Source organism: Anolis carolinensis, chromosome 4, assembly GCF_035594765.1.
Source record: "Anolis carolinensis isolate JA03-04 chromosome 4, rAnoCar3.1.pri, whole genome shotgun sequence".
In the NCBI taxonomy this organism is placed as follows: Eukaryota; Metazoa; Chordata; class Lepidosauria; order Squamata; family Dactyloidae; genus Anolis; species Anolis carolinensis.
In genome coordinates, this window is record NC_085844.1 from 190,109,832 (window position 1) to 190,135,964 (window position 26,133).

At 42.0% G+C, this 26,133-nt stretch overlaps 1 protein-coding gene across 2 annotated transcripts in view; it reads right to left on the minus strand.

The window, feature by feature from the left end:
• Nucleotides 1-3,451: 3,451 nt before the first annotated feature.
• The window catches only part of cacna1s (calcium voltage-gated channel subunit alpha1 S), a 91,451-nt gene continuing 68,769 nt past the window's right edge, over nucleotides 3,452-26,133 (minus strand). For both annotated transcript variants that reach the window (XM_008109796.3, XM_062978421.1), the window contains 12 exons: nucleotides 25,652-25,811; nucleotides 24,203-24,330; nucleotides 21,959-22,055; nucleotides 21,249-21,351; nucleotides 20,003-20,104; nucleotides 19,697-19,821; nucleotides 18,128-18,256; nucleotides 17,449-17,657; nucleotides 15,179-15,246; nucleotides 14,921-15,024; nucleotides 13,607-13,732; nucleotides 3,452-4,049 (listed from right to left, as the gene is read on the minus strand). In XM_008109796.3, the coding sequence (XP_008108003.1) occupies nucleotides 3,888-4,049; nucleotides 13,607-13,732; nucleotides 14,921-15,024; nucleotides 15,179-15,246; nucleotides 17,449-17,657; nucleotides 18,128-18,256; nucleotides 19,697-19,821; nucleotides 20,003-20,104; nucleotides 21,249-21,351; nucleotides 21,959-22,055; nucleotides 24,203-24,330; nucleotides 25,652-25,811 (1,513 nt within the window). In that variant the 3' untranslated portion in view covers nucleotides 3,452-3,887. The remainder of the gene's footprint in view (nucleotides 4,050-13,606; nucleotides 13,733-14,920; nucleotides 15,025-15,178; nucleotides 15,247-17,448; nucleotides 17,658-18,127; nucleotides 18,257-19,696; nucleotides 19,822-20,002; nucleotides 20,105-21,248; nucleotides 21,352-21,958; nucleotides 22,056-24,202; nucleotides 24,331-25,651; nucleotides 25,812-26,133) is intronic.

Here is a 26,133-nt window from a genome sequence, read left to right on the forward strand (position 1 = left end):
TCTGTGTACTGGGGATGGGGGGAATCGCTCCCTCGCTGGGGAGACATAGTTCTCCAAGGACCCTCACCCTCTACAGCTGCCAGGAGATGCCCGGACGGGGGCCCTCCACGTTTCATTCATAATTTCATGGTTTTATGAAAGAGAAGAACATTCTTCCCCACACCTACCCCTGGAACTTATGAAATCCTATACTTCCAAAGACTACAGCATACATGTGTCCCTTCCCCATGCCATCTCTATGAATTCCTTATGAACTCTTTCTCCTCATGTATTTGTGAATTTTCATATTCTATGTACATGACTCACTGTTGTATGAATTTCAAATCGTTGGGCTAACTTCATGGATTGTGAAATCATGCTGCTTGAACCCCACTTCTATATTGGATTCCCCAGATGTTGTCTTATCGAATGTTTTCTATTGCTTATTTCTATTGTTTATATCATTCATGATTCCCCTTTATGCAATGTCACCCACCTTTATGGATTCTCCTTTATCTACCTATCTGCCTATATGTATTTACACTCTTTGGGATCCCCGGAAAATATGTGTTTTTTTCCCTGCTGGGTTTATGTTCCGACTTTATTTATAATTTTCATTTTATCCCATATAATTGTCAGATCATGAAATCAAATGGGAAATATTATGACCCCAACCTGAACTCTAGCCCCATGACTCAGACCTCCCCTTCCCAAAAAACAAAGGGATAATCTGCCACAGTTAATCCCATCTCACTCCGATCGCATGGACAATATAGGGCGAGTCACCAAACTAAAGGTGACTCGCCCCCAAGGCAAACATTGTCACATCTCAGGCCAGGACGCCGCAGGAAGGCACCCTGTGGGGCCGTCAATGATGGCTCATCAAATCACCACTTCCCGTCTGACACCCCAAAGACATATCTAAAATCTGCGAACGTGACAGGACCCCGGACATCCTTGATGGGTGTCATTAATTCCTTTAGAAATTGGCTGGGCCAGAATTAATCCGATGTTTCCTGTCCGGTCACCGCATTGTTTCTATAGCTCCCGCCTCCTCCTCTCTGATTGGCCCGAGGGGGGACAAAAAACAGCTCCCCATTGGGCCAGCAGGGCAAGGCGGGAAACGAAAGCCCGCCTCGTTCAACCTCTCAGCCTATCCGCGATCAGATGGGCAGGGAAGCGGGGCGGGAAATTCAAAGGGCTGTCAGACCGAAACATTGTATAAATATGACTTTATTTGAAACATATGTTACGCTAGTAGATTGAATGATCACTATTAGCGTCCTTTTCAGCTGAATTGCTCAATAAAACTCCTTGGCGGATTTTCCTTCAACGTGGCGGACCTTCTTCATTTCAGGCTTCAGGTTGTATTGCGGCTTATATTCTTCTTTTGGCTTCGCCAAGGTCCGTTCCCTCAGGACCGGATCGGCTTCCTTCTAAAGGGGCCCGATCCCCCAAACGCGGTCGACAACATCCCTAAGTCATTGGTGTCAAAATAGCCACATTGACCAGTATGAGTTGGTGAGTATTGTCCACTTTCCCTGGCATGATAACACTTTTCATCATGCATTAAATGAAGAGCATTTGATCCTTACAGACAAAGGCAGCAGGAGACAGAAAGGAGAGCCAGGCATTAATTTTGTGGCCACAGGCCTTCTTGCTTGTCCCCATCTGTCCCATGATTATAATGAGCTGTGATTAAAATTTTTCCTTGAAATAGCAAGGTTGAGAGTGTTTGCCTATGAAAGATTCTCCTTGTGAGTAAGTACCCTGGTCTCTGTTCCTTAGTATGCCTTCTTTTCCTAAATTATCCCCAGACTGCTCTTTATAGATATATATTATGTAATGTAGCAGAGATTACACAAGGGTAAAAATCAAAAAGGACTGGGAAATGACAAAGGGCAATTGCAGTGCAAGTATGGCAGAGAATATCCTAAATTTCAAGGCTTAGCTATAAAAGACAACAAGAAAAGCACGTCCCATTACCACTTTCCTTCTGCAGCCATTTGCTTCTCTTCCTAATACTAATTTATAATTAAATGTTTTGACATGGAAACAATTCCTTGGACAGCTGGGCATGTAGCTGCTCATTGCTCCTGGGCTTTCCATTGCTGACATTGGCTTTAATAAGAATTTGGCCTCCAGAGAGATGAGGGTTTCCTTTAACTATGAGGGAGAGAGAGGGAGAGGTCTCCTGCTCCCTTTTCACAGCAGCATGGATGTGTGCATTGCTTCCTAACAGCCCCTCACCCATTCTCCCCTTTTTTCAAGTTAACAAATAGAAGCCCTGAAAGCAGCCAGCTCTGTTGATTCAGCACCTCCCTGGAGATGCATAATTCCTCAGTATTTTAATATTTATTAATGCTGAGGTGAAATGAGTTCTGGAAGGAGTGGGCTGTTGTGATTCTTGCAAACACAGAATGTTGAGAGAGGGCAATATGCCATGACAGGAGAGGCATTTTGGATAGGAGATGCACTGAAGGGATTCTGTTACTTGCAAAATGGCAACAAGATTTAATGGAGGGGGGGTGTTTTACCATCTCAGCTCCTTTTGTCAGGAGAAAAGAGTTGCCCTTAGGAAAGTATTTATTTTCTTTGCAGTGAACAAGCAAAGCTTTCAATGGCCCTATGAGGCATTAATATCTGCTAATATTAGTATCTGGTAACATTGTAGATGTTAAAGGCACATGAGTAAAGGCTTGGGAAAATATTGGCAACCCTGTAACATAAAATCATAAATAAGATCCACTAAACCAGATATTGTTCCTCAAAATTATTACTCTGCACTTGTACTGAAGTTCTGCTAGAGAAAATGGATGAAAATCCCATTATCCTCCAAATGTATATGAATAACTGCTGACTAGTGTTTAGATTTAATTGGTTTTGAATGTATCACCATGGAGGTTTTTATGTTTCCTTCCAACATTTTTTGAAGAGTAGGTTAGATATCACACTGACTGTAAAATATCATTGAATACCAAAGTCAAAATAACCCAGCTTAGTATTTCCAATTTCTGTATATGATTGTGAAAGCTGGATAGTGAAAAAAAAAAGCCAAGTGAAAGAGGATCAACTCATTTGAAATGTGATGCTGGAGGAGAGTTCAGTGGATACAATGGACTGACAAAAAGATGAATGAATTAGTCCAAGCCTGAACACCCAGTAAAAACTAAAATGTTAAGTCTGAAGGTACTGTACTTTGCACATATCAAGAAATGACATGGCTCATTAGAAAAGATGATAAAGTTGAAGGCAGTAGTAAAAAAATTAGTATAATTTTACACATGGATATATCCAATCAAGGAAATCATAGCTTTGAGATATGATTAGACCTGAGTAGAACTGTTGAATACTGCGACTCTTGAAGGTCTTTCATTCTTAGGTTGCCATAAATTGAATCTGACAACAATTAATAAAAACAGCAGATTATACATATTAGAATGTCAGGTACATTTGAAGAAATAACTCACCATTCTTGGGTCTTTCAGTTTATTAAAAATGCTAGTTTTTAACCAGTGTTACTTTTTTTAGAACAAAGTTATCAGAGGGTGCTTTTCAATATGTTACGAAGGTGCCGGGGCCAGGGGAAGAGGAGCCTCACAAAAGTGTAGAGACTGTGATGAAAGATACCCCATTGCCCCCCATTTGAAATATCCTGGTCATCCCACTCCTAAAATCACCTCTCTGGACATTCAAGGGAAAAAGGTATTCCCTCCCCCATCTCTTCCATTTGCTCATCATGCTGCAGTCAGCAACCAGTCAAAGGTCAGTAGTGACAGCTTTTCATGGTAACCAACCACCCCAAAGCAGACAAACAAGTCACTCTGCATAGCAGCACTGCCAGAGAAAAAAGGTCTGGGGACTAAATCTTACAATCTGGTATTTGTAATGGCCATAGTCTGGGACTTTTACAGAGATGTAGTTGAGCTTTCTCTTCTCTTCAACAATGTGGCAGCTACCTCCTCTACCTCGGTCACCTCCATCTGGAAGGCAGCAGCCATCTCATTTCTTGCAACTTTCAGGAAGGAATAGTCTTTTGCTAAGGAGTTGAGTCCCCCAGAGGTCAGTGCCTATAGGAAAGAGAATGTAATGTGAGTTGGGACTATGCCAAGCCCATAGGAAAAAAATCTCAAACATTTTCAATGCAGCTATGCCAGTGGTTCTCAACCTGTGAGTCCCCAGGTGTTTTGGCCTACAACTCCCAGAAATCCAAGCAGGTTTACCAGCTATTAGGATTTCTGGGAGTTGAAGGCCAAAACATCTGGGGACCCACAGGTTGAGAACCATTAAGCCAGATGCTTAGTTGCTCTGCTTGAACCCTTGACAGCAATTAACTATATAGTGCTCTATTGATGTGTTTATATATTTCATATTACATGGTCGAGTCCTCATGTTTCAGACACTTTAGTGTCTTTCGTTATCAGAGCTCTCATGGATATTGCAGCAGGGCTTTTTAGCAAAATCTGTCCTCTTAAATAATCTATCATATAGTGGCACAGCATGGTCACAAAGCTTTGTTGTGGATAAAGAAATGGCAGCAAAAGATAAATACCAAATCTCATGCTCTAAGAAGAACTAGTGAAAAAAATGTGGAGAGAGAGAGAGAGATAGAAGAAATATCACCCTAATAAACCGCATCACAGAAGATTGTGCAAGGTATTGATCGAGGTCATATCTGCCTTATCACACTAGAGCATGGATCCACTTTAAATCCAATTTCTGCCTCCTGCAGAATTCTGACAATTGTATTTTAGTTAGGCCCAGGACCCCTCTGGCATGATCAGTTTAAAGGCCCCTCCCTAAGCGACAAACCCCACAATTCTGCAGGAGGCAGCCACAGGATTTAAAGTGGAGCCATGCTCTAGTGTGATGAGGTCCTATATAGTTTCTTTCGATCTTCTGTCTATAGATGTGTGGCCTTTTCCCTGATTAAAAGCGGTACATGCTTTCTCTTTGTTTGGGTGAACAGATTCTTCCTTTATAATCTCTTCCATCTCAGTTGGGTTATATACATTTGGGCATTTCTTGTCTAGTAGGATCAATTTCAGAGCATCTCTTGGTTTGTGACCATAACAATAAAAAAATTCTGGGAAGTAAAAAAATTCAACAGAATAAGTGAAACATTTTTTTTTCTACCAATGAAAGTGGGAGTTAAATAGGGTGTGGGAATGAGGAAACCTTTCTCAGATACAGAACAGGTAATAATATTCAAGAGTAAGACCAGAGTGCAGCTCTCACCTCACAGGTGTTCCTCTGCTTGTTTGTTTTTTTGTTTCTTTGTAATGTAAATATCCTGCCCTCCTCAGAACCAAGGTATAATGCTTGTAGAAACCAGCCTTTTCATGGACATTTTCCATTTGTCACACCAACACATTACATAACCATATCCCATCACAATTTCTCTATTGCAGGGGTCCTCAAACTTTTAAAGCAAAGGGCCGGTTTACAATCCTTCAGACTGTTGAGGGGCCGAATTATCATTTGAAAAAAAAACCCGAACAAATTCCTATTCATACTGCACATGTCTTATATGTAGTGCAAAACAACAACAACAATGAAAGAACAATACAATATTTTAAAATTAAATCAATCTTAACCAACATAAACCTATCAGGATTTCAATGGAAAGTGTGGGCCTGCTACTGGCCAATGAGATAGTCAAGTTAATTAGGGTTGTTGTTGTTGTTGTTGTTGTTGTTGTTGTTGTTGTTGTTGTGTGCCTTCAAGTCATTTCAGAATTTGGGTGAGCCTAAGTCTAAAATTAATTATTTATTTACTTATTACATTTATTTACTACATTTATATCCCACCCTTCTGTGATGACTCATGGGCCATGTAGTCCCGTTCTTAGCGCTGTTGTGACAGATGAAGAGGAAAACTTGGGTTTTCCACCGTTTCAGCCAGAATTGGAACTTTCCCAGCCAGAATTGGAGCCCTTGCACCTGCAGGAGGTTTGTCTTCCAGAAATCTGCAAACAAGCCCTGAGTCAAAATCTCCCCCATTTTCTCGCCGTAATTATTATCAACAAAAAGGAGTTCAACAGGCTAATCGCAGAAGCCTGAGAATCGCAGCCAGGCATTCAGCTGATTAAGCCTGCTTCCATGAGAAACTTTAGGGAGTCATGCATCTGGACACAGAGATTGACTTTCGGTTCTGTTTCCCCAGAGAAGTGTTCTTTGGTGGGAAAACGAGACCCTATTTAGGTTCTTTGCCCTGTAGGAATCTTGCGGAGTCAATTTGTCAGCTACTGGAGTAGGTTGTGTGTGGACAGCGCTACTCCCGCTTCCAAGCCTTCGTTCCCGCTTCCAAGCCTTCGTTCCTGTTTCCAGCCTTGTTTTGCTCCACGGACCTTGCCTTGCTTCCTAGGACTCAGCCTTGCTTTCCAGGACCTTGCCAAGTATTTACCACGGATTTTGTCCCTGTTCCTCGTTCCTTGTTGCCTTGTATCAAGCCTTGTGTTTCAAGAATCAAGTTTACTTCCTAGCCTTGCATCAAGTTCCTTGGACTAAGAACCTTGTCATCTCCCCTCACTTTGCTTGGCAAAGTGAGTGTTTCGGTTATTGGATTACAACTTTGGACCTTAATATTTTATATTGGACATTGTTTTCCTGGACTATAATTGACCTTTCCTGAAAGGTCTTCCTCTGAACTATATTCTACACTTATTTTTATTGACTTTACATATTTCCTTAATAAAGATATTAGATAGATTCTGGCCTCTGTGTATGGTTATTGGTGCTCTGCAGCCTGGGTCGTGACAGTTTGACTCCGCCACCCTAAGCACCAATTAACCTAGGCCAGAATGTCTACCGGAGCCGGACCGGGGACCCAGCCACTCAGCTACACCATCGACAAGGATGAAGTGGACCGCATCCGTGATAAGCTCAATGCGCAGGAGGGAGAAATAAGGGGATTGAAGGAACGCGGAATCCGTCTCCCGGCCCTGGCGTTGCCAACCAAGTTTTCTGGAGAAGCTTCTAAGGTTCATGTTTTCCGTCGCCAATGCCAGGCTTATCTAGAGGCCCGAAATGCCGAGTTTCCCCAAGAAGACATCAAGGTGGCGTGGATTTACAGTCTCCTAGACGGGCCAGCGGCCAACTGGGCGACGGCACTGTTCGATCAAGTCTCCCCACATCTGAGATCAGCGCAACATTTCTTGGATCACCTTAAGGCGACTTGGGGGATCGAGGACAATTTGGAGGCGGCCGGCCACAAACTCCGGTGCCTCTCCCAAGGGGACAGACCCTTGTCCCAGTACATAGCCGAGTTCCGAGTGCTGGCCCATAACACCGGCTGGAACGACATAGCCCTCAGAGGACAATTTCGGGAGGGTCTCAACATCGAGATGCTGGAGGAAATCTCCAAGGTGGATCCTCCACACTCTCTTGAAGGACTCATTGATCAATGTTTACGAGCTGAAGTCATGCTTGCCAACAGAAAGCAATGGATCCGAGGCCAGAGCGGTAGGGCTGGAGCGAAACCTCCCGCTCCCACCGGCATCCAGCCGCGTCCGGTGTGGAGACCCCCGCCACCAGCCCCATACCCCAGAGGAAGCGAGGAGGTGCCGATGCAGCTGGGCAATGTGCGTCCCAGGTTAGATACTGCCGAGAAGGCCCGCCGCCAACGCCTAAATCTCTGTTGGTACTGCGGAAACGGGGGCCACTTTGCCAGAGAGTGTCCAGCCAAAGGGAAGCCCGCCGCCCGTCTGGCGGCGGCGTCCTCCACGGAGACGAAGGCGTCTGAGGCGGCTGGCGTGAAGCCGGCGGGGGAAGCCAGCGACCGGGCGTAGAGAGGCTCGCCAACCCGGTCAAAAACCCCACTCAAGAGCCGCCAACCGGGGTCCTATTTCTCCTAGTGGTCACCTTGTGGTCAGCGAAAAAAGGACCCGTCATGATCCATGCCATGATAGACTCAGGAGCCACAAACAATTTCATTGATAGAGAGTATGCCGACTCTCTGGGATTACAATATCACGACTTCAAGAACGCCCGTGTGGTGCAGGCCATAGATGGCCGCCCCCTCAAGACAGGTCCAGTAAGCCAATGGTCAGAACCCACCAGAATGTGGATAAGGGAACACATGGAAGAGATTTCCTTCTTTGTTACAGAGGTTCCCCACTTCCCTGTGATTTTGGGAATTCCATGGCTGACACTCCACGACCCAAACATCTCCTGGTCCAACAGAGAACTGCAGTTTGCTTCAAAATACTGCCAAAACCATTGTCTTGTAGCCAAGGTCTGCCATGCCACAGACGCTGAACCCATCATCACCTTGCCCAAGAAATACTCAGACTTTTGGGATGTATTCAATGAAAAAGAAGCCGAGAAACTACCCCCGCATAGACCTTATGACTGTGCCATTGACTTGGTGGAGGGGGCCCCGATCCCGCGAGGGCACCTCTACTCCCTGACTGAACCGGAGCAAGAAGCTCTCAGGGAGTTCTTAGAGACAAACCTCCACAAGGGGTTTATAAGACCCTCTCAATCCCCAGCTGCTTCCCCAGTGATGTTTGTGAAAAAGAAGTCAGGGGACCTATGCTTGGTGGTGGACTATAGGGCATTGAACAATATCACTAAGCGAAACCGATATCCACTGCCTTTGATCTCGGACCTCTTAGACCGGCTTCGAGGGGCCAAGGTTTACACCAAACTGGATCTTCGAGGAGCTTATAATCTAGTTCGCATCAGGGAAGGGGACGAGTGGAAGACCGCTTTCCAGACTAAATTCGGTTTATTCGAGTCCCTGGTCATGAATTTCGGTTTAAGTGGAGCTCCCGCAATGTTCCAGCATTTTGTCAATGATATCTTTCAGGATTATCTAGACCGGTTCTTGATTATCTACTTGGACGATTTTTTGGTGTTTTCTAGATCACAATCAGAGCATGAGAACCACGTCAGAATGGTGTTACAACGATTGCGGGATCATGGACTTTATGCCAAGCTGGAAAAATGCGCTTTTGATCTACAAGAGGTAGATTTCCTGGGATACCGTGTCTCGCCACTAGGGCTCACCATGGACCCGGCAAAGGTTTCAGCAGTATTGGAATGGCGGGCGCCAACCAACAAGAAAGAGGTGCAACGTTTCTTGGGGTTCGCGAACTACTACCGCAAGTTCATTCCAGACTTTGCCCGCTGGTCTGATCCAATCACCAGCTGCATCCGTGGGAAACAGCCTTTCCGCTGGACAGAGCAAGCAGAGAAAGGATTCCAGCAACTAAAGAAATTATTCACGTCCCAGCCAATCCTCCAGCACCCAGATCCTGAAACCCCTTTTGTCGTGCAGGCGGATGCCTCCGATGTGGCAATTGGGGCTGTACTCTTACAACCAGTGGGAGATCATCTTCACCCTTGTGCCTTTTACTCCCATCAACTGACCGCACCAGAGAGAAATTACACTATTTGGGAAAAGGAACTTTTGGCCATAAAGGCAGCCTTTGAAACTTGGAGACATTGGTTAGAAGGGGCCAAATTGCCCATTGAGGTCCATACTGATCATCGGAATCTAGAGCATCTAAGAACTGCCCGCAAGCTAAATCAGAGGCAACAACGCTGGGCTTTATTCTTTGAGCGTTTTAACTTCCAAATCCATTATGTAACCCCAGCCCAGACCAAGCAAGCAGATGCTCTGTCACGGAAACCGGAATATGCAGCAGGGCGCAAAGAGACCTTTGAGTCCCAACTGCTGCAGCCCGAGAACTTTGCCACGCTCACAGTGGGAAACACCAAATCCACTCTAATTGAATCAACTCCCTATACTCCAGGGCCCCTTTGTGCTCAGGAAATCAGGGCCAGTCAACAAGCAGATGCCTGGGCTCAGGACCAACTTCGCCAAGGACTACATTTTCCCTTCTCGCTTAAGGATGGGTTACTTTGCTATAGAAATCGTGTCTACATCCCTCCAGGACCGGGCAGGGAAAAGACACTTCGTCTGAGTCATGACTGCAAGCCAGCAGGACATTTCGGACTATTTAAAACCATGCATTTGATCCTAAGAGATTTCTGGTGGCCCAAGATCCGCAAGGATGTGGAAAAATATGTCAATACCTGCCCGGTATGCCAGCGTTCCAAGACAAGAAGGGAGAAGCCCTCAGGGCTATTGCATCCCCTTCCTACACCATCCCGTCCATGGGAAATAATTTCTGCGGATTTTATCACCGACCTACCACCTTCCTTTGGATTCACCACGATCCTAGTGGTGGTGGACCTTTTTACCAAATTAGCCAATTTCATTCCCTGCAATGGCCTCCCCACGGCCAAAGAGACTGGAGATTTATTCCTTCAGCATGTTTTCAGATTACATGGATTGCCCAAGAGTTTGGTCACAGACCGTGGGTCTCAATTCACCTCTCGTTTCTGGAAAGCACTACAAAAACTATTGGGCATAGACTCTCGTTTATCTTCGGCTCACCATCCCCAAACGGATGGGCAAACTGAGCGCACCAATGCCACTTTGGAACAATACCTTCGCTGTTATATAAACTATCAGCAGGACAATTGGGCTTCCCTGTTGCCGCTGTCGGAGTTTGCCTACAACAATGGTGTCCAGGCTTCAACTAAAGAAACCCCGTTCTTTGCAAACTACGGCTTCCATCCACGTTTCTTTCCTTCTGTCATTGAAACCTCAGAAGTCCCTGCAGCAGAGGACTGGCTGCAAGAACTCACAGCGGTGCAACAACTTTTGCTCCAGCAACTAGATCAAGCCAAGGAGGACTATAAACGCCACGCTGACAGTCATCGCCAGCCGGGCCCCGAAATCAAGGTAGGAGACCGGGTTTTCCTGTCCACTCGTTTCTTGCCCTCCCACCGTCCCTGCCGGAAGCTAGATGCCCGTTTCATTGGTCCCTATCCAGTGGTGGCACAACTAAACCCCGTGACTTTCAAACTCCAACTTCCGCGCTCTATGCGCATTCATCCAGTGTTTCATCGCTCCCTGCTCCTTCCGGCGGATGGTGTGCGCCCTGATGTAGACCGGCCGGCCCCCACTCCTGTTTTGGTGGATGGGGAGGAGGAATTCGAGGTTCAGGACATTTTGGATTCTCGCTTTCACCGCCGCCGCCTTCAATATCTCATTGACTGGGTGGGTTTTGGCCCCGAAGAACGCTCTTGGGAAGACGCTTCCACAGTCCATGCCCCCGATTTAACCCGCCGCTTCCATCAGACCTACCCCACCAAGCCGCGGCCTCGCGCCTCGGGGAGAGAGCCCTATTTTGAGAGGGGGCTTGAGGAGGGGGATAGTGTGATGACTCATGGGCCATGTAGTCCCGTTCCTAGCGCTGTTGTGACAGATGAAGAGGAAAACTTGGGTTTTCCACCGTTTCAGCCAGAATTGGAACTTTCCCAGCCAGAATTGGAGCCCTTGCACCTGCAGGAGGTTTGTCTTCCAGAAATCTGCCAAACAAGCCCTGAGTCAAAATCTCCCCCATTTTCTCGCCGTAATTATTATCAACAACAAAAAGGAGTTCAACAGGCTAATCGCAGAAGCCTGAGAATCGCAGCCAGGCATTCAGCTGATTAAGCCTGCTTCCATGAGAAACTTTAGGGAGTCATGCATCTGGACACAGAGATTGACTTTCGGTTCTGTTTCCCCAGAGAAGTGTTCTTTGGTGGGAAAACGAGACCCTATTTAGGTTCTTTGCCCTGTAGGAATCTTGCGGAGTCAATTCGTCAGCTACTGGAGTAGGTTGTGTGTGGACAGCGCTACTCCCGCTTCCAAGCCTTCGTTCCCGCTTCCAAGCCTTCGTTCCTGTTTCCAGCCTTGTTTTGTTCCACGGACCTTGCCTTGCTTCCTAGGACTCAGCCTTGCTTTCCAGGACCTTGCCAAGTATTTACCACGGATTTTGTCCCTGTTCCTCGTTCCTTGTTGCCTTGTATCAAGCCTTGTGTTTCAAGAATCAAGTTTACTTCCTAGCCTTGCATCAAGTTCCTTGGACTAAGAACCTTGTCATCTCCCCTCACTTTGCTTGGCAAAGTGAGTGTTTCGGTTATTGGATTACAACTTTGGACCTTAATATTTTATATTGGACATTGTTTTCCTGGACTATAATTGACCTTTCCTGAAAGGTCTTCCTCTGAACTATATTCTACACTTATTTTTATTGACTTTACATATTTCCTTAATAAAGATATTAGATAGATTCTGGCCTCTGTGTATGGTTATTGGTGCTCTGCAGCCTGGGTCGTGACACCTTCTTACCCCGAAGGGGACTCAGAGCAGCTGTATGAACATACAATATATTATATTATTAGCATAGCACAATATTAGCATTATACATTACTACAGTAGAGTCTCACTTATCCAACGTTCTGGATTATCCAACGCATTTTTGTAGTCAATGTTTTCAATATATCATGATATTTTGGTGCTAAATTCGTAAATACAGTAATTACTACATAGCATTAATGTGCAATGAACTACTTTTTCTGTCAAATTTGTTGTATAACATGATGTTTTGTTGCTTAATTTGTAAAATCATAACCTATTTTGATGTTTAATAGGCGTTTTCTTAATCTCTCCTTATTATCCAACATATTCACTTATCCAACATTCTGCCGGCCCGTTTATGTTGGATAAGTGAGACTCTACTGTATATTGAACTATACCACTATACTGTAATACTATATGTAATATATAACATATAATTAATATTATTATATGGTATTATTATTAGTATTATTTTGTATAACATTATAATATTTTTATCAATATTATATGTGTATACAATATATTATATTATTAAAACTGATATAAAAATATATTATAAAACTGAGGGCGGGGGCCAGGTAAATGACCTTGGAGGGCCGCATCCGGCCCCCGGGCCTTAGTTTGGGGACCCCTGCTCTATTGTATCTCACCTTGTAACCAATCTCCATAACTGATTTTTGCTCCTGCATGTCAGTCTTCTGCCCAAATGATAAAGCTCAGGAAAAACTTGTTTCTGATGCTTGTAGAAACTGGTCTTTTCATGTTCAGAGAAGGAATAGCAAAGAGGTCAAGTTGCTCTTGACAACTCTCTGTACCCTCCCAAGGAAATGTTCCTTTGCAAGTTAAAATTGTCACACCTGCCATAACCATATCCCTTCACAATTTCCCTACTACATCTTGCCCTATAAACCAATGTCCACAATGGGGGGTTGTTCTTATTCCTGCTGATGTAAAACCATTTTCACCTCTTGATTGATCTTCACCCCAAACTCACACTTCAGACAAGCAATATACCAAGGTTGCTGAGAAACAGAGAACTAATAAACATTTGTAGAACAGGCCCGAGATTTTGAGCAGTTTTGTGAAACACTTTGCTTTGCAGGGGTATCTCACTAATTTTCCAGCACATTTACTTGGGAGTAAATCCAATGGATTTACTATAAATTTTAGTTCCCATTCTCCAAAATATAACATATCAGTGCCTTTTAAACATTGGTATCTGCATATAAAAAAGCATCTTCAGGTGTCTGCAAAATACTTTTAAATTGTTTTATCAAAATGAATTCAAACATTTGCAAGTGAAATTGTTTCAAAGTCACTGTTGTCCTTATGAACCCACTGTGCACCATGAACTGTCCCTGGTATTTGTCATATTCCAGCATGAAAGTAGATCCAGTTAAAAAGTATACAAAACTTAGAAGTGTACCTCCTGGATGAGCTGGATAGTGGCTGGAGAAGAGGCATCTGTATCTCTTTGTGTCTTTCCTTCACTTGTACTTGCAGACTGTGATGGTTTATCATCACCCGCCTCCTGTGATTTATTTGAGGGAAACTGCAAAGAAGGAAGAACACATATAACTCAAAGTAAGCTTCTGGCAGTGGCTGCCCATCCCTATGACTCTGAGTACCATAAGCAATTGGCTACCTGTGAGGATGTGTTAGAGAGGATGTGAGATGCAACTTTCTGCAGTAGAAAACCTAAGTATGGGTATGGAGGAGTGGAATCTAAAAGACCATTAATTATGTTTGAGCAATGGATTTTCTGTTGAAGTGGGAATGATTGTATATAGAGTTGTTTAAATGTAATTGATTTATAGTGATAAAATGTGAGCTGGAGATTGCATCATGCACTGTCTGCTGTCCACTATGCGAGTGTGTAAAGAGTTAACTGTGTATTGCATCAGACAGCAGAGGTGGTTATAAATAGCTCCCTGTGTTATCTGTTCGCTCTCTGCCCTCTGCTTTCTGCCTCTCTGCACTCTGTCTGTACATATCGTTTGTTGTTATCCGTTTGTTAGTAAATCTTTTGTAGATAGCCAAACAGGCTTCAGCCTCTTTATTGGTGCCAGTGATTCTTCGTTGATCTTCCGCTGCATGTGTGTTTATCCAAACAATGTACTGAATAGGGTGGACAAATATGGTTAGACAGAACACCACAGTGAATGCTATTGATAACAAAAGCTGCTTCCATCCTAGCCCCTTCTTTGCTATTGCCAGCCTTTTGTGCACAATACAGATGATGTCCCCGTTGTTGTTGTTGTTGTTGTTGTCCTTTCAGTCTAATTTCTCCTATTTTAAAAATCCAATGCAACTACAGACTCAGCCTTCCTAATGTAAACAAGCCAAGACATCTGAAGGTTTTCTGGGCTTGTGGCTCTTCAGTTAAAGGCTTCCTGCCTGCTCTTCTGTGTTTTGTTGCTTATTTTGAATGTGGCTGATAGATAGTCAATAAAATGTTCACTGTTTCTGTCAAGGGTTTTTTCCCATTTTTATATGAGACATTTATTCCTGATTTCCTCTAATTATTTTTATTATTATTATTTCATTTAAATATAGTGATATAATTGCTTATTTTGCTCTCTCTATCTATGTGTGTGTGTGTGTGTGTGTGTGTGTGTGTGAGAGAGAGAGAGAGAGAGAGAGAGAGAGAGACAGACAGACAGACAGACAGACAGACAGACAGACAGACTGAAAGCGTTGTCTGGATAAACTAAAACAATGGTCCTAGGCTCACGTTTACCTGCATGATGGAATATTCTACTTCCGAATGGCTATTTATACCTTGTGCTGGCAACTCACTCCTTTTTCCTTGAAGCTTTTTAGGCTGGACATAAGATTTGTTAGCTGGATGAGAAGGAAAGAAATATGTTGAATACTGGAAATATTTGTTATGCAAGCATTGTAACCATGTCTTACAGCACGAGCAGAAATAAAAAATGGTAATGATGGACCAATGTATCAATATAAAAACATCTGAATTATACAGATTAGAACTCACCTCGAACAGATAACTGAGGAGATGGTGGCAACGTCTTATCTCTTCTAGTTTCATTCTCATACATCATCCTAAGGGGCAAAGCATGATTGTAAATACTCTATCCAAAACAACTATTTGTACAGGTTAAATTGAAGATGCCTCTAATGATTGTAGTTTTGCATCGCTTTACCTGCCATGGCTCAATGCTATGGAATCTTGAGATTTGTAGTTTGGTGAGGCACCAGCAATCTTAGCAGGAAATTGCAAAAGACCTTGTAAAACCAAAATTCCTACGATCCCATAGCATTGAGCCATGGCAGTTAAAGTGTTGACAAACCACATATCTTCTACAATGTAGATGCATTCTAAAGTTTTGTTTTTTAGTGTAACTCTGTCCAAATGTCTCCATACATTTCTTTTCATACACACACACACACACACACACACATATATGCAGTATCACAAAAGTGGATGGCAATCCATGTTTGGCTTCCATACCTTTCATACATAATAGTGCCTTTTCAATACAACGTTTTGAAAAATGAAGGCTACTAAAGTAACAACAAATAGGAACACCTTGTGGCTATTGTAAGCTAGTGAGAGACTATTACTGATTAACTGATTGATTTGATTTCTATACAACTTTTCTATTTATTTATTTATTTATTTATTTATGTATTTTTATATGCATTTTTAAAAAAAATTATCTCACTCGTCTCCCAATGGAACTGAAAGCAGCTTATGATACATATAAAACAGAACTGCTAAAACAATACAAAATACAAATGTTAGAAAAGCATTAAAACCATATGTCTTTTTAAAACTATGGATGCAGTTCAGACCACCCTCAACATATGTGTTACAGGCCCTGGGTTCTTGTAATCCTTCAGGACACTTCTATCTAGGTGTGCATTCAGCCATGCAATGTTGCCATTCAACAAAAGTGTCATGTGGCATTCTCAACCTGTGATGCAGCATGCAGAAATTTACACTGCACAATCCTGATGTAGGCCCAGGTGTCGGCCGTGGCTGGGAGGGCCTTTGCACAACTAAAACTTGTGCGCCAGCTGCGACCATACCTCGAGAAGTCTGATCTGACCATGGTGGTCCATGCCTTAGTTACCTCTAGACTGGACTATTGCAATGCGCTCTACATGGGGCTGCCTTTGAAGACGGCCCGGAAATTACAACTAGTACAACGTTCGGCAGCCAGGCTTTTAACTGGAGCGAATTACAGGGCGCGTTCAACGCCTCTGTTTAAGGAGCTCCACTGGCTGCCATTTATTTTCCGGGCACAATTCAAGGTGCAGGTTATCACCTACAAAGCCCTAAACGGTTTGGGACCCACCTACCTTAGAGACCGCATCTCCCTCTATGAACCCACACGTTCTCTTCGCTCGTCGGGGGAGGCCCTTCTCTCGCTTCCACCACCCTCGCAGTCACGGTTGATGGGGACGAGAGAGAGGGCCTTCTCCGTTGTGGCCCCCCAGCTTTGGAACTCTCTACCTAGAGAGATCAGGCAGGCCCCTACCCTCCTCTCCTTCCGGAAGAGCTTAAAAACCTGGCTCTTCCAAAAGGCCTTCAATGTTTAGTTGTTGCTGGATTGATCTATCTGTCCATTCCATAATAGTCTCATTATTGTTGTCTTGCCATTTTATACCGCACTTTATTGTCCATTCAACTGTGAAATTTCCTTTTCCCATTTCGTAACACTCTGCACTTTGCCTGGGATCTACAAATTAGTCTCCTGTTTTTAACACTGTATCCTGCTTGTTGATTTTAATTATTGTTTTTATTGATGTTGATGTTTTTTACTGGGATAATTGTTTTATTGCTTTGTTACTGTTATTTGTTTGTTTTATCGGGCCAGGCCCCATGTAAGCCGCCCTGAGTCCCTTCGGGGAGATGGGGCGGGGTATAAAAATAAAGTTATTATTATTATAGGTTCTCAAAACACTTTCAAAGGAAACATTTCCAGGGAATGTGGCAGCAATGCTCACTATCTCATGGAACTGCTCCTAGATACAACAAGCAGGCAGGAATCTTTCTGTTTACTTCCAAAAATTAATTATCTTTGTTTTTCTATTTTTGCTCACCCAAACGTTCCCTCATTTTTTAAAAAGAAGGCAAAGAGAACATCTGGTTTAAATTTTTATCTGCAGATTCAGAAATGCTGCTTGATGCATTCTCTAGGTTGCATATCATCATTCATGACCAAACCAGAAATTAATGTTGATACTGAGCGATTTGCCCCCATGGCCTTTTTTTCCATCTCCCACAATAGGTTTTACCGGGTTGCGGCATTGTTGTTGGCATTGCTGTTGCTGTTGTTCACATTGGTGCCTCCTCCTGCTGGGAAATCATCAAGAAACACAGGGGAATCCAGCTCTTCACTTCCCATCTCGGTGAATTGCAGAGGTCTCTGGCTGGCCACATGGGGTGGAAGAGGGCTGCTGGGTTCCATGAAGGTATCAACTTGGCCAAACAAACCACCTGTCCTCTGAGATCAAGAGAAAAGTCAGGAGCTGTGTCACTTAATTGCTTCTTAAATCCTTTATATCCCATATTGGGGGCGGGGATGGAGAAAGAACTAAACATTCAATCATTCTTAAAGTCAGGCTGGACATTATGTTGAAACTGTCTCAGGCTATCATATTTGTCACTTTCTTTAGAAAATGTATTTATAGATGACTCTGCATTGTTCAGGCCCATAGACTGAAACAATAGAATTTAACCCTTCCACCTAATTCCATTTTTATTACAACTGCTCATTACAACTAAAAAAACCAATTGGTGGTGGTGGTGGTAATGATGAAGAACGATGTGGTGTTTCCATGTGAGAGAGGTTGATGTGGTGAAAGGGGGTGACTTGTTGTGTGAATAGGGACTGTAAGTGGGTCACGGACACAACTATGTTTGAGGGATATTTTAAATGCCCATTATGGGAATATTATTTCCATGCTCACTTACCCTATAGATGCCTTCCTCCATTGCTGCCTCTACCATTGCCCTTTCAAGCTCCTCTTCTGCAGTCAGATCCCCAGAGATTGCTCTTTTGATCTCAGGAGCAGTTTCTTCTTCAATGGTCCTCAGGCCAGCCTCGTGAAAAGTGGGAGGAAAGGATTACTATGAGTATGTGTCATTCGCACTACAGTGGGAAAGTGATGGTGCAGAAGAGTGGGGAGAAGAGTGTGATCCAAGTCACCTGCTCCTATTTCTTTTTCTATCCATAAAATAGACCTGGGGATTGGGCTTGTGCACTATTTTCCAAACCCTATCGAGTAATCTCCCATACAACTTTCCACACAGTATGAATTGATGCTGATGTTGATACCAGGGACAGGGGATGTTTCTACTCTGGCAGCTTCTAGGGCTACCAAAACATGATCTGCTGTACCTACAAGTAGAGGATGGGAAAGTACTGTTTGGATTATAACTCCCTGAGAAGTGTGATCAAAAACATTAACTTTGAGAATCACATATGTAATAACATGACACATTTCAAAGTATTTGACATTTTCTGTATGTGCAGATTTAATGATGTTCTCTCCATAGAAGTCATTGTGCCAAAGTTATGTGGGCAGGAAACAGGCAAATGATTGGGTTCTTTAAAATCACTTTTAAATTTTTCACAGAAATAGTTTCTCATTTAAATATTATTGTAGGATAAATTACAATATTTTCCAAGTGTTTAGTAGAAATGAATTAAGAGAACAGAGGAGATTAAAATCAATCAATCAATCAATCAATCAATCAATCAATGAATAACACAGCTAAACTGTCATTACCTAGAAAAGTTATATTCCAAAGCTGAACAGTCAATTAGTAGATGAATGGCAATAGATCCAGATGCCTGAAGCTTTCAAGAATAATTTCAAAAACCATGGGTCTTCAAAATACAAAAGAAAAGCACTAAGGTGATCGCCATCTGTAGAAACTAGGCTAGTTTTGATGCTTTAACAGACAGTACCATTTTGAGGTTTCAAAAGATAAAGAATATACGGAAGAAAGATGATTTTATGAAAATTGCCGTATTAGCATGTTATGCTCAGCCAGGTTTTACAGGAATAAACCTCTGTCATTTTGAGTAAAGTCTTTTGCTTTTGTGTGCCTCCATCTCTCTTTCTCCTATGTAGTCTGGGGGGGGGGGGGGGCAATATACTATGATTCAGTTGCTATTTCCTTGATTCCCAGCTTGTTATATATGGACTTTGATATATAACAAATAATTCAGATGCTAATAGGATAGCTGGTTTGTTTAAAAAACTAGAATTTATATTAAGCTTGGTTCACATGTACCAAAAACCAGTAAAATGGCAAAGGGAAGTTGTGTCACACCTTTTTCTTTCTTCTGATTATGAAGAAAGACAGGAGAAGGGGAAATGTGTGAACCAGATGATCCAGTTAAACTCAAGCTTATGCATGAATTGTTATGTACATTTGTGTCTCACCCTCTTGTTCTTCATTGTAGTTGGAATACGATTGCTCTTAGGACCAGGTGGAAACATACTGGATTGCTGTGCTCCATTTTGTACTGACCTGGATTTCAATAGCATTCTTCTTGGGTCGGTAGCCATAATACTCTTCCTGACGCTTCATGAATTTTCTGAAGTGCTCCTGGATGAGGAAGGTAGCATAGAACTTTCCCACAGTCACCTCATCGTCTAAAGAAGCACACACCAGGGAAATAATTCTGTTTAATCAGCAACAGTACCTGGGCCAGTCTGCACATTCCAGGCTGTACGGGAATATGCAAAGCTGATTCAAGATAGGTAGCCTACTCACAAAGTAGGAAGAGGTATGAGGGTAGTACATTCTTTCTTGATTGCCAGGCTGAAGACTTACCTCCAATTGGTGGAATGACTTGATCCAAGAGCTTCATGCTGGTTCTCTTCCAGATTTTTTTGATAATCATCCTCAACTCTTCATTGGCTTGTTCAAAGTTACCTACAAAATCACCAAACAGTCTTTTCAAATGGTTCTATACTGTATTGGATCATTGGCCTATCTGACCCACTGACTTCTGCTTCAACCAGAAGGCTTTTTATTTGAAGAAGCCAGGGTCTGAATGTGAAATGTACAGCATCTAGTCCAGTAGTGAGCTGGATTTTGACAGTGAGTCAGCTACAGTGATTTGATCACTGTCCTTGCCCTTGATTTTATCAGCTGCTACTCATGCTGAATTTGCCAGTGGCCTTTTAATTAATTAGTTTATCTACAAAATTGGTTTAATTTCACAACTTTTCCACTACACAATGCCACACTTGTGTGGAATCATAGGATGACTTTTCACAGGTATCACATTTTACTCTCATGATGGCTACATCTAAGGACAAGTGTAAGTAACAATTGAGTCCACTAGACTATACTTACCCAAGTACATAAATGCATCAGTAGGTGATGTAACATTTAAAGTGTATTTACATATAATTGAGCATGTATTATTTATTTTCATCAAACAAAGTTTATTCATGAACTAATATTATATTTTAAAATATAATAGCTTTATTAGTTGTGGGTGAAATTTAAGATTACATGTATTTGTTGACTGTTTTCCTTGTATTGCTTCAGATAGGTGTATATTTATTTATATGTAATTGTTTTGATGAGTTGTTGTTTTTCCGTTGTCATGTGGTTCAATGCCTTGAATTGTCTCTAGACAAGATTAGATTATAATTACTATGCTTACATTAATAAGAATGTTCTCGTGTATCAGGTCTCAGGTGGATGAAATTCTTTACATTTGTCTTTTGTAAAGCTTAGGTTCTTGAAACTGCTCCGGAAGTTCCAGAAACAGCTTGTTGGCATGAGTCCACGCTGAAGGTACTTATGTTAATTTACAACAGATGAGAATGTGACACTTTGAGGTCTTATGATTAAATGCACCAGAAAGGCATTTGTTACTGTTGATTTATAGCATCTTCCGTTGGGCTTGTGTAATTGTGCAGTAATGGATTTTAAGGTCAGCAGAGCTCCTACTAGCATATAAAGTGACAAATGTTCTTTCACACTCACAAGATGAATAATGGCTGCTATGAAAGAGCACAATAGAGTCATTCAGATTTAACCATGGATAGGTTTCGTCTCTCACCTTCTGTCTTGATCTTGAGGGCGGTTCTCACCAGAGCAAAGAGGGTAGCATTGAAAGTAACTGTACCATCACTATTCAGGGGCATATTCATGCCTACCAAGCGCTGAAAAAAAAGCAACCATACATACAAATAAATGTGAGTGTTGTCCCAGGGGACAATGATTCAGGTGTTGAAGAGAATAGGGGAAGGCATTTTCCTTCTCTACCACCACCCTCCCAGTGAGAAAGCTTTAAGGGAAACTATAATAGTGTACTCATGTAATTGTCATAAAGCTCTACATTAATGGGAAGCACGCTTTAGTAAGATTTCTGATCAGAGGGTTCTTTAGTTGTGTTCACCAGGATATTGTTACATTTTCCCTTCAGACCTTTCCATAGGGAGGTTCCAAGAGCTGGAGATGCCATGCACATTCCTGTTCCCTCCACAGATAAACTTATCAAATGTCTTTAAAAAATTCTCCTATTTATCTTTCTGTTCACACATGCATAGATAAACTCAAAATACATCTAGGTCTCTCAGCGTTGACAGCCATCATAATGTATTGACCTTAACATCAGATTGTAGCATTAAATACCAATCTTTGTACATTTATGCCTTTTCAAAAATTACTATAGTCCATGGGAGATTATGATGTTGATTGGTACAGAAGACAGAAATAACATGGGCATGAAGATAAGAACTTAGTCCTAAGTTTATAATGAAACACTACCTTGCAAGCTACACGATGTGGACAAAACTTCCCAAAGCCCAGGGGAGGCTGGATTCGTCTCAACAGAGTGACCACATCTAGATGTTTGATTCGGCCCCTGTGAAGAAGAACAAGAGAAAACTGTGACATCACCTGTTGTAGAAATGGCTCTTCAGTTCCTCACTCTGGGAACCTGGAAGTCACAGTTCAGTTATTTATTTGGCTCATGCTTTCTCAGTTAAGATATATACAACACCTAGTTATATGCATTTGATCTGCTGATGTCACATACAGTCCAAAGTATATTTTTGACCCATTCCTTAGTGCTCATGAACAGCGATAAGGCCGCTATGTAGACTGAGTGGATCCCAGTTTCCTCCAAGCCTAGTGAATAGGTAAACGCTCACTTACATAATCCTTGTGAATCTGTATATGATTGATATAGACAGAACTGTATATGAACTGTGAATCTGTATATGAAATTATATAGGCAGAACTATATGAATCAAACTCCTTCTCTCTCTGTTCGTTACATTTCAATGTTCATTTATCTACAGGTTTAACATATGAGAATATAGATTTTTGTTTGTGAGTTATAGCACATTGTGATGTGAGCCAAAGCTAGAGTAGACTTCAGTTTCATTCTTGTAGAAGATAAATAGCTTTGACACGAAAGAGCTGTATTTCATTTTTTGCAGGATATTGAATACATAAACCAGCCATTGCATGTAAATTATGAGTTCAGAAAAACATCCTAAGTCTCAGGAAGATCCTTTATACACATGATATAGCTTCAGTATTAATACAAGCTGTGCAGTCTTCAGAATGTTAATCCATTCTAAATTTATCCTGCCATTCCTTGGGTATAAAATACTTGTTGTTGTTGTTATTGTTGTTGTGTACATTTAAGCCATTTATAACTTATGGTGGCTCTATGGCTACCATATAATGATGGTTATTATTTAATTAGAATGCGGATCCCTGTCTTTTTTAAATAGTCAAGTATAGGAAGGAAAAGACTGAGGAAAGGTAGCCCAGTCATACCTCAATTATAAATGTCCTTTCAAATAAATTCATGGGAATTCCAGGTAGGCATCTTGAGATAAATGTTATTAGGACTGAAATACCTTGCAACCAAAGGGAGCTGGAGGAGGGAAACCTCAAATTACTGTTGCTCGTTTTTGTAAATCAAGGGTGGAAATCCTGAGCTCCATGTGCCCCCTTCCTTCAATGTTTTTTGATACTTTCTATCATTTTGTCTCCTAAATTTTGTTTTGGGGAGCTTCCCATCCTGAATCAGCAAACAGGGTGCCATTCTGGAGACTGGACATGATTTCTGGTCAACTGAAGCAGCATTTCCGGGCACTAGTGGGTATGCAACTGCAGGCCAGTGGGGAACTGAAGAGGCTAAAATGGCTCTTGAACCCCTTGGATGTATCAACTTCAAGCTACATTGCCTGGCAGTAGCTGTTCATAATTTAAGAGAAGGAATAGTTTTCCAGTCCACCCCTACCTTAGTCTGCTGACTTGGCATGGGAATCATACAATCAGTCTTGGTGGGGTAGTGGGTAGGACTAATGCAATCCTTCAGATCCACACTGATTTCCCCAAATCCCTTCCATCACCACCATCAATACATCTTCAGCTGAAAAATACTTGCCCTCCATTTAAACATTGCATTAATAGACATTTAAACACTGTTAGGACAGAGGGTTTTTTTTTCGTGTCAGGAGTGTCTTGAGAAACTGCAAGTCACTTCTGGTGTAAGAGAATTAGCCGTCTGCAAAGATGTTGCCCAGGGGATGCCCAGATGTTTTACTATCCTGTGGGAGGCTTCTCTCATGTCCCCACATGGAAAGCTGGAGCTGATAGACGGGAGCTCATCCCGCTCCCCAGATCTGAACCGCCAACCTTTTGGTCAGCAGTCTTGCCAGCACCATTGCTCCACTGGGAGCTCCTGTTGTGACAGTGAAACAGCTAAAACAAAAATCAATCTTAACATTGACCCAAAAGCTGACTAAGAGTGATAAATTATTACTTCTGGTTCTCCAGTGTATTATGGCTCTTCACAATTTTGGAAGAGCCAAAATAGCATGGTATGGCATTCTGGGCTTCATAGCACACAAACTCCTTCTGTAGTTCACATATGACTAAAGGTTTTCTAAGCATTATCTAACTTCACATTTTTTTTCTGTTAAGAAATGCCGAGTTGTACTTTAATTGCCAATTGAATAATTAATTACAAGTTTAGTAACAGTATCTCACTTGGCCTCTGGATCATATTCTGCCCATATTTTTTTGAACTCATCCAGATGATGTGGACCTAATATGGACCAGTCCCGTGTGAGGTAGTCAAAGTTGTCCATGATGACAGCAACAAAGAGGTTGATAATCTAAGGAGAAATGAATTGACAAAACATATAGAAACATGGTAAGGTGTGATGCTACTGAGCTGGAGTGCAGTCAGCCAACAACTCATGGATCAATCCTTCAATAGCATTTTATTGCAGCAAATTGTTTCTGTGCAGCTGGCTGATGAAACTTGGCAGAGATTGGGGAGAAAAAACTAAAGTACAATTTCCAGAACCACACAGCCTATGTGACCATTGAATGGCCCATAATAAAGGATCAAAGCTTTCAGAAGACTAGAGTTTATTTTTTTTCTTCAGCAAGAAGCCTTTACAAATATTTCTAGGGTTGATATGAGTAATAAAAAAATTTAAAAAAATTATGTTGTGTTTTTACTTGGCTAATATGAGGAGACCCAACAGAGATCAGGCTCTCTGCACACAAATAAAGGAGGTTTGATCCCTCCCATTTGCAGGCTCCCCTCCCACTAGTTTTTGTTAAGGGTGTAGAAACTAAAAATGGAGAAGAAGAAAAATGCCCTTGGCAGCTCTGATCATTTTCTCAATTTATAGCCCTTCCCCACCTCAAACAAATGGGGATGGAGGACAATTCATTTCCGGAAAGTTTAAAGTTTCCTTATTCACTTGTTTCAGGCTTGATTCAGATCAGGTTCCACATGCTTACTTGTAAAGTAATTTGCACACAACACATTAAGCACAGAACATTAAGCCTGTTTCAGCGGAGACATTCTTTCCCTTTGCTTTCCACTTTCTTTCTGCTTCAGAACCAATTTTGATTGTATTTGGTTTTGAAAGGCAATATATTAATTCTGGTACCTGTTGCTTAGGCAAACCATCCATGGTTCATTGGTCTAATAGGACTACGGGCACTTTATCTATGAGAAAGCTTTTTGCTAGGTAGACTTGAGGATCACAGGCAGTCAATGGCTGAAGTGTGGAGATTTAAGTTAAGCATTCACTAACACCAATTTACTGTGAGCTGCCCCGAGTCCCTTCGGGGAGATGAGGCGGGATATAAGAATAAATTTATTATTATTATTATTATTATTATTATTATTATTATTGTTGTTGTTGTTGTTGTTATTATTATTATTATTATTATTATTATTATTATTGAATAGCCTGCCATCAGTGAGGAAAAAAAGAGTTACACCTAGCAAAAAGACTAAGCCTGGGGAATGCAGGAGAGGAAGCAATTTGATATATTTCCCCTGTGTGTTCAGTTTATTATAAGCTTCTCGTTTAGCCAGTAAAGATGCTGATGAAAGTATGTTTACTCATGTTCCACAATAATATGATACTAATCAAGGAAATACACATGATAGGACAGCAAAAAAGAACATACCAAGAATGCACAGAGCATGTAGAAGCTGATGAAGTAGAAATAAGCAAATCCTGTGCCACAGGTGTATTCTTCTCCAGGAGAATACTCTGATTCAGGGTCACACAGCTTTCCATAGCTGGCAGCCAATAGGATTTCCTGCCAGCCCTCCCCTGTGGCACACCTGGTGAAAGAAATGAGCTGAGACACGACCAGATTTCCAGAATGCATTAATTGGACAAAAGAGTGTATGCTAGTTTCAAAAAGGTGTAGAAATCAGTACTCCTGAAGTCTAATTCCATATGTTGTAAAATCAAAAGCAATCCTTTGTCTTTGATTTCCAAATTGCAGGAATTAAAATGGGGGGATATAAAAAATCACAAACAAGGATCATCTGCCACATTGTAGGGTGAATAAAACGTGAAGTGCCACTATTCACTATTAATTGCTCCAAAGCTCAATTATTTTTTATGCAGATTGTATGTTTTGGCACACATTGCAATTTG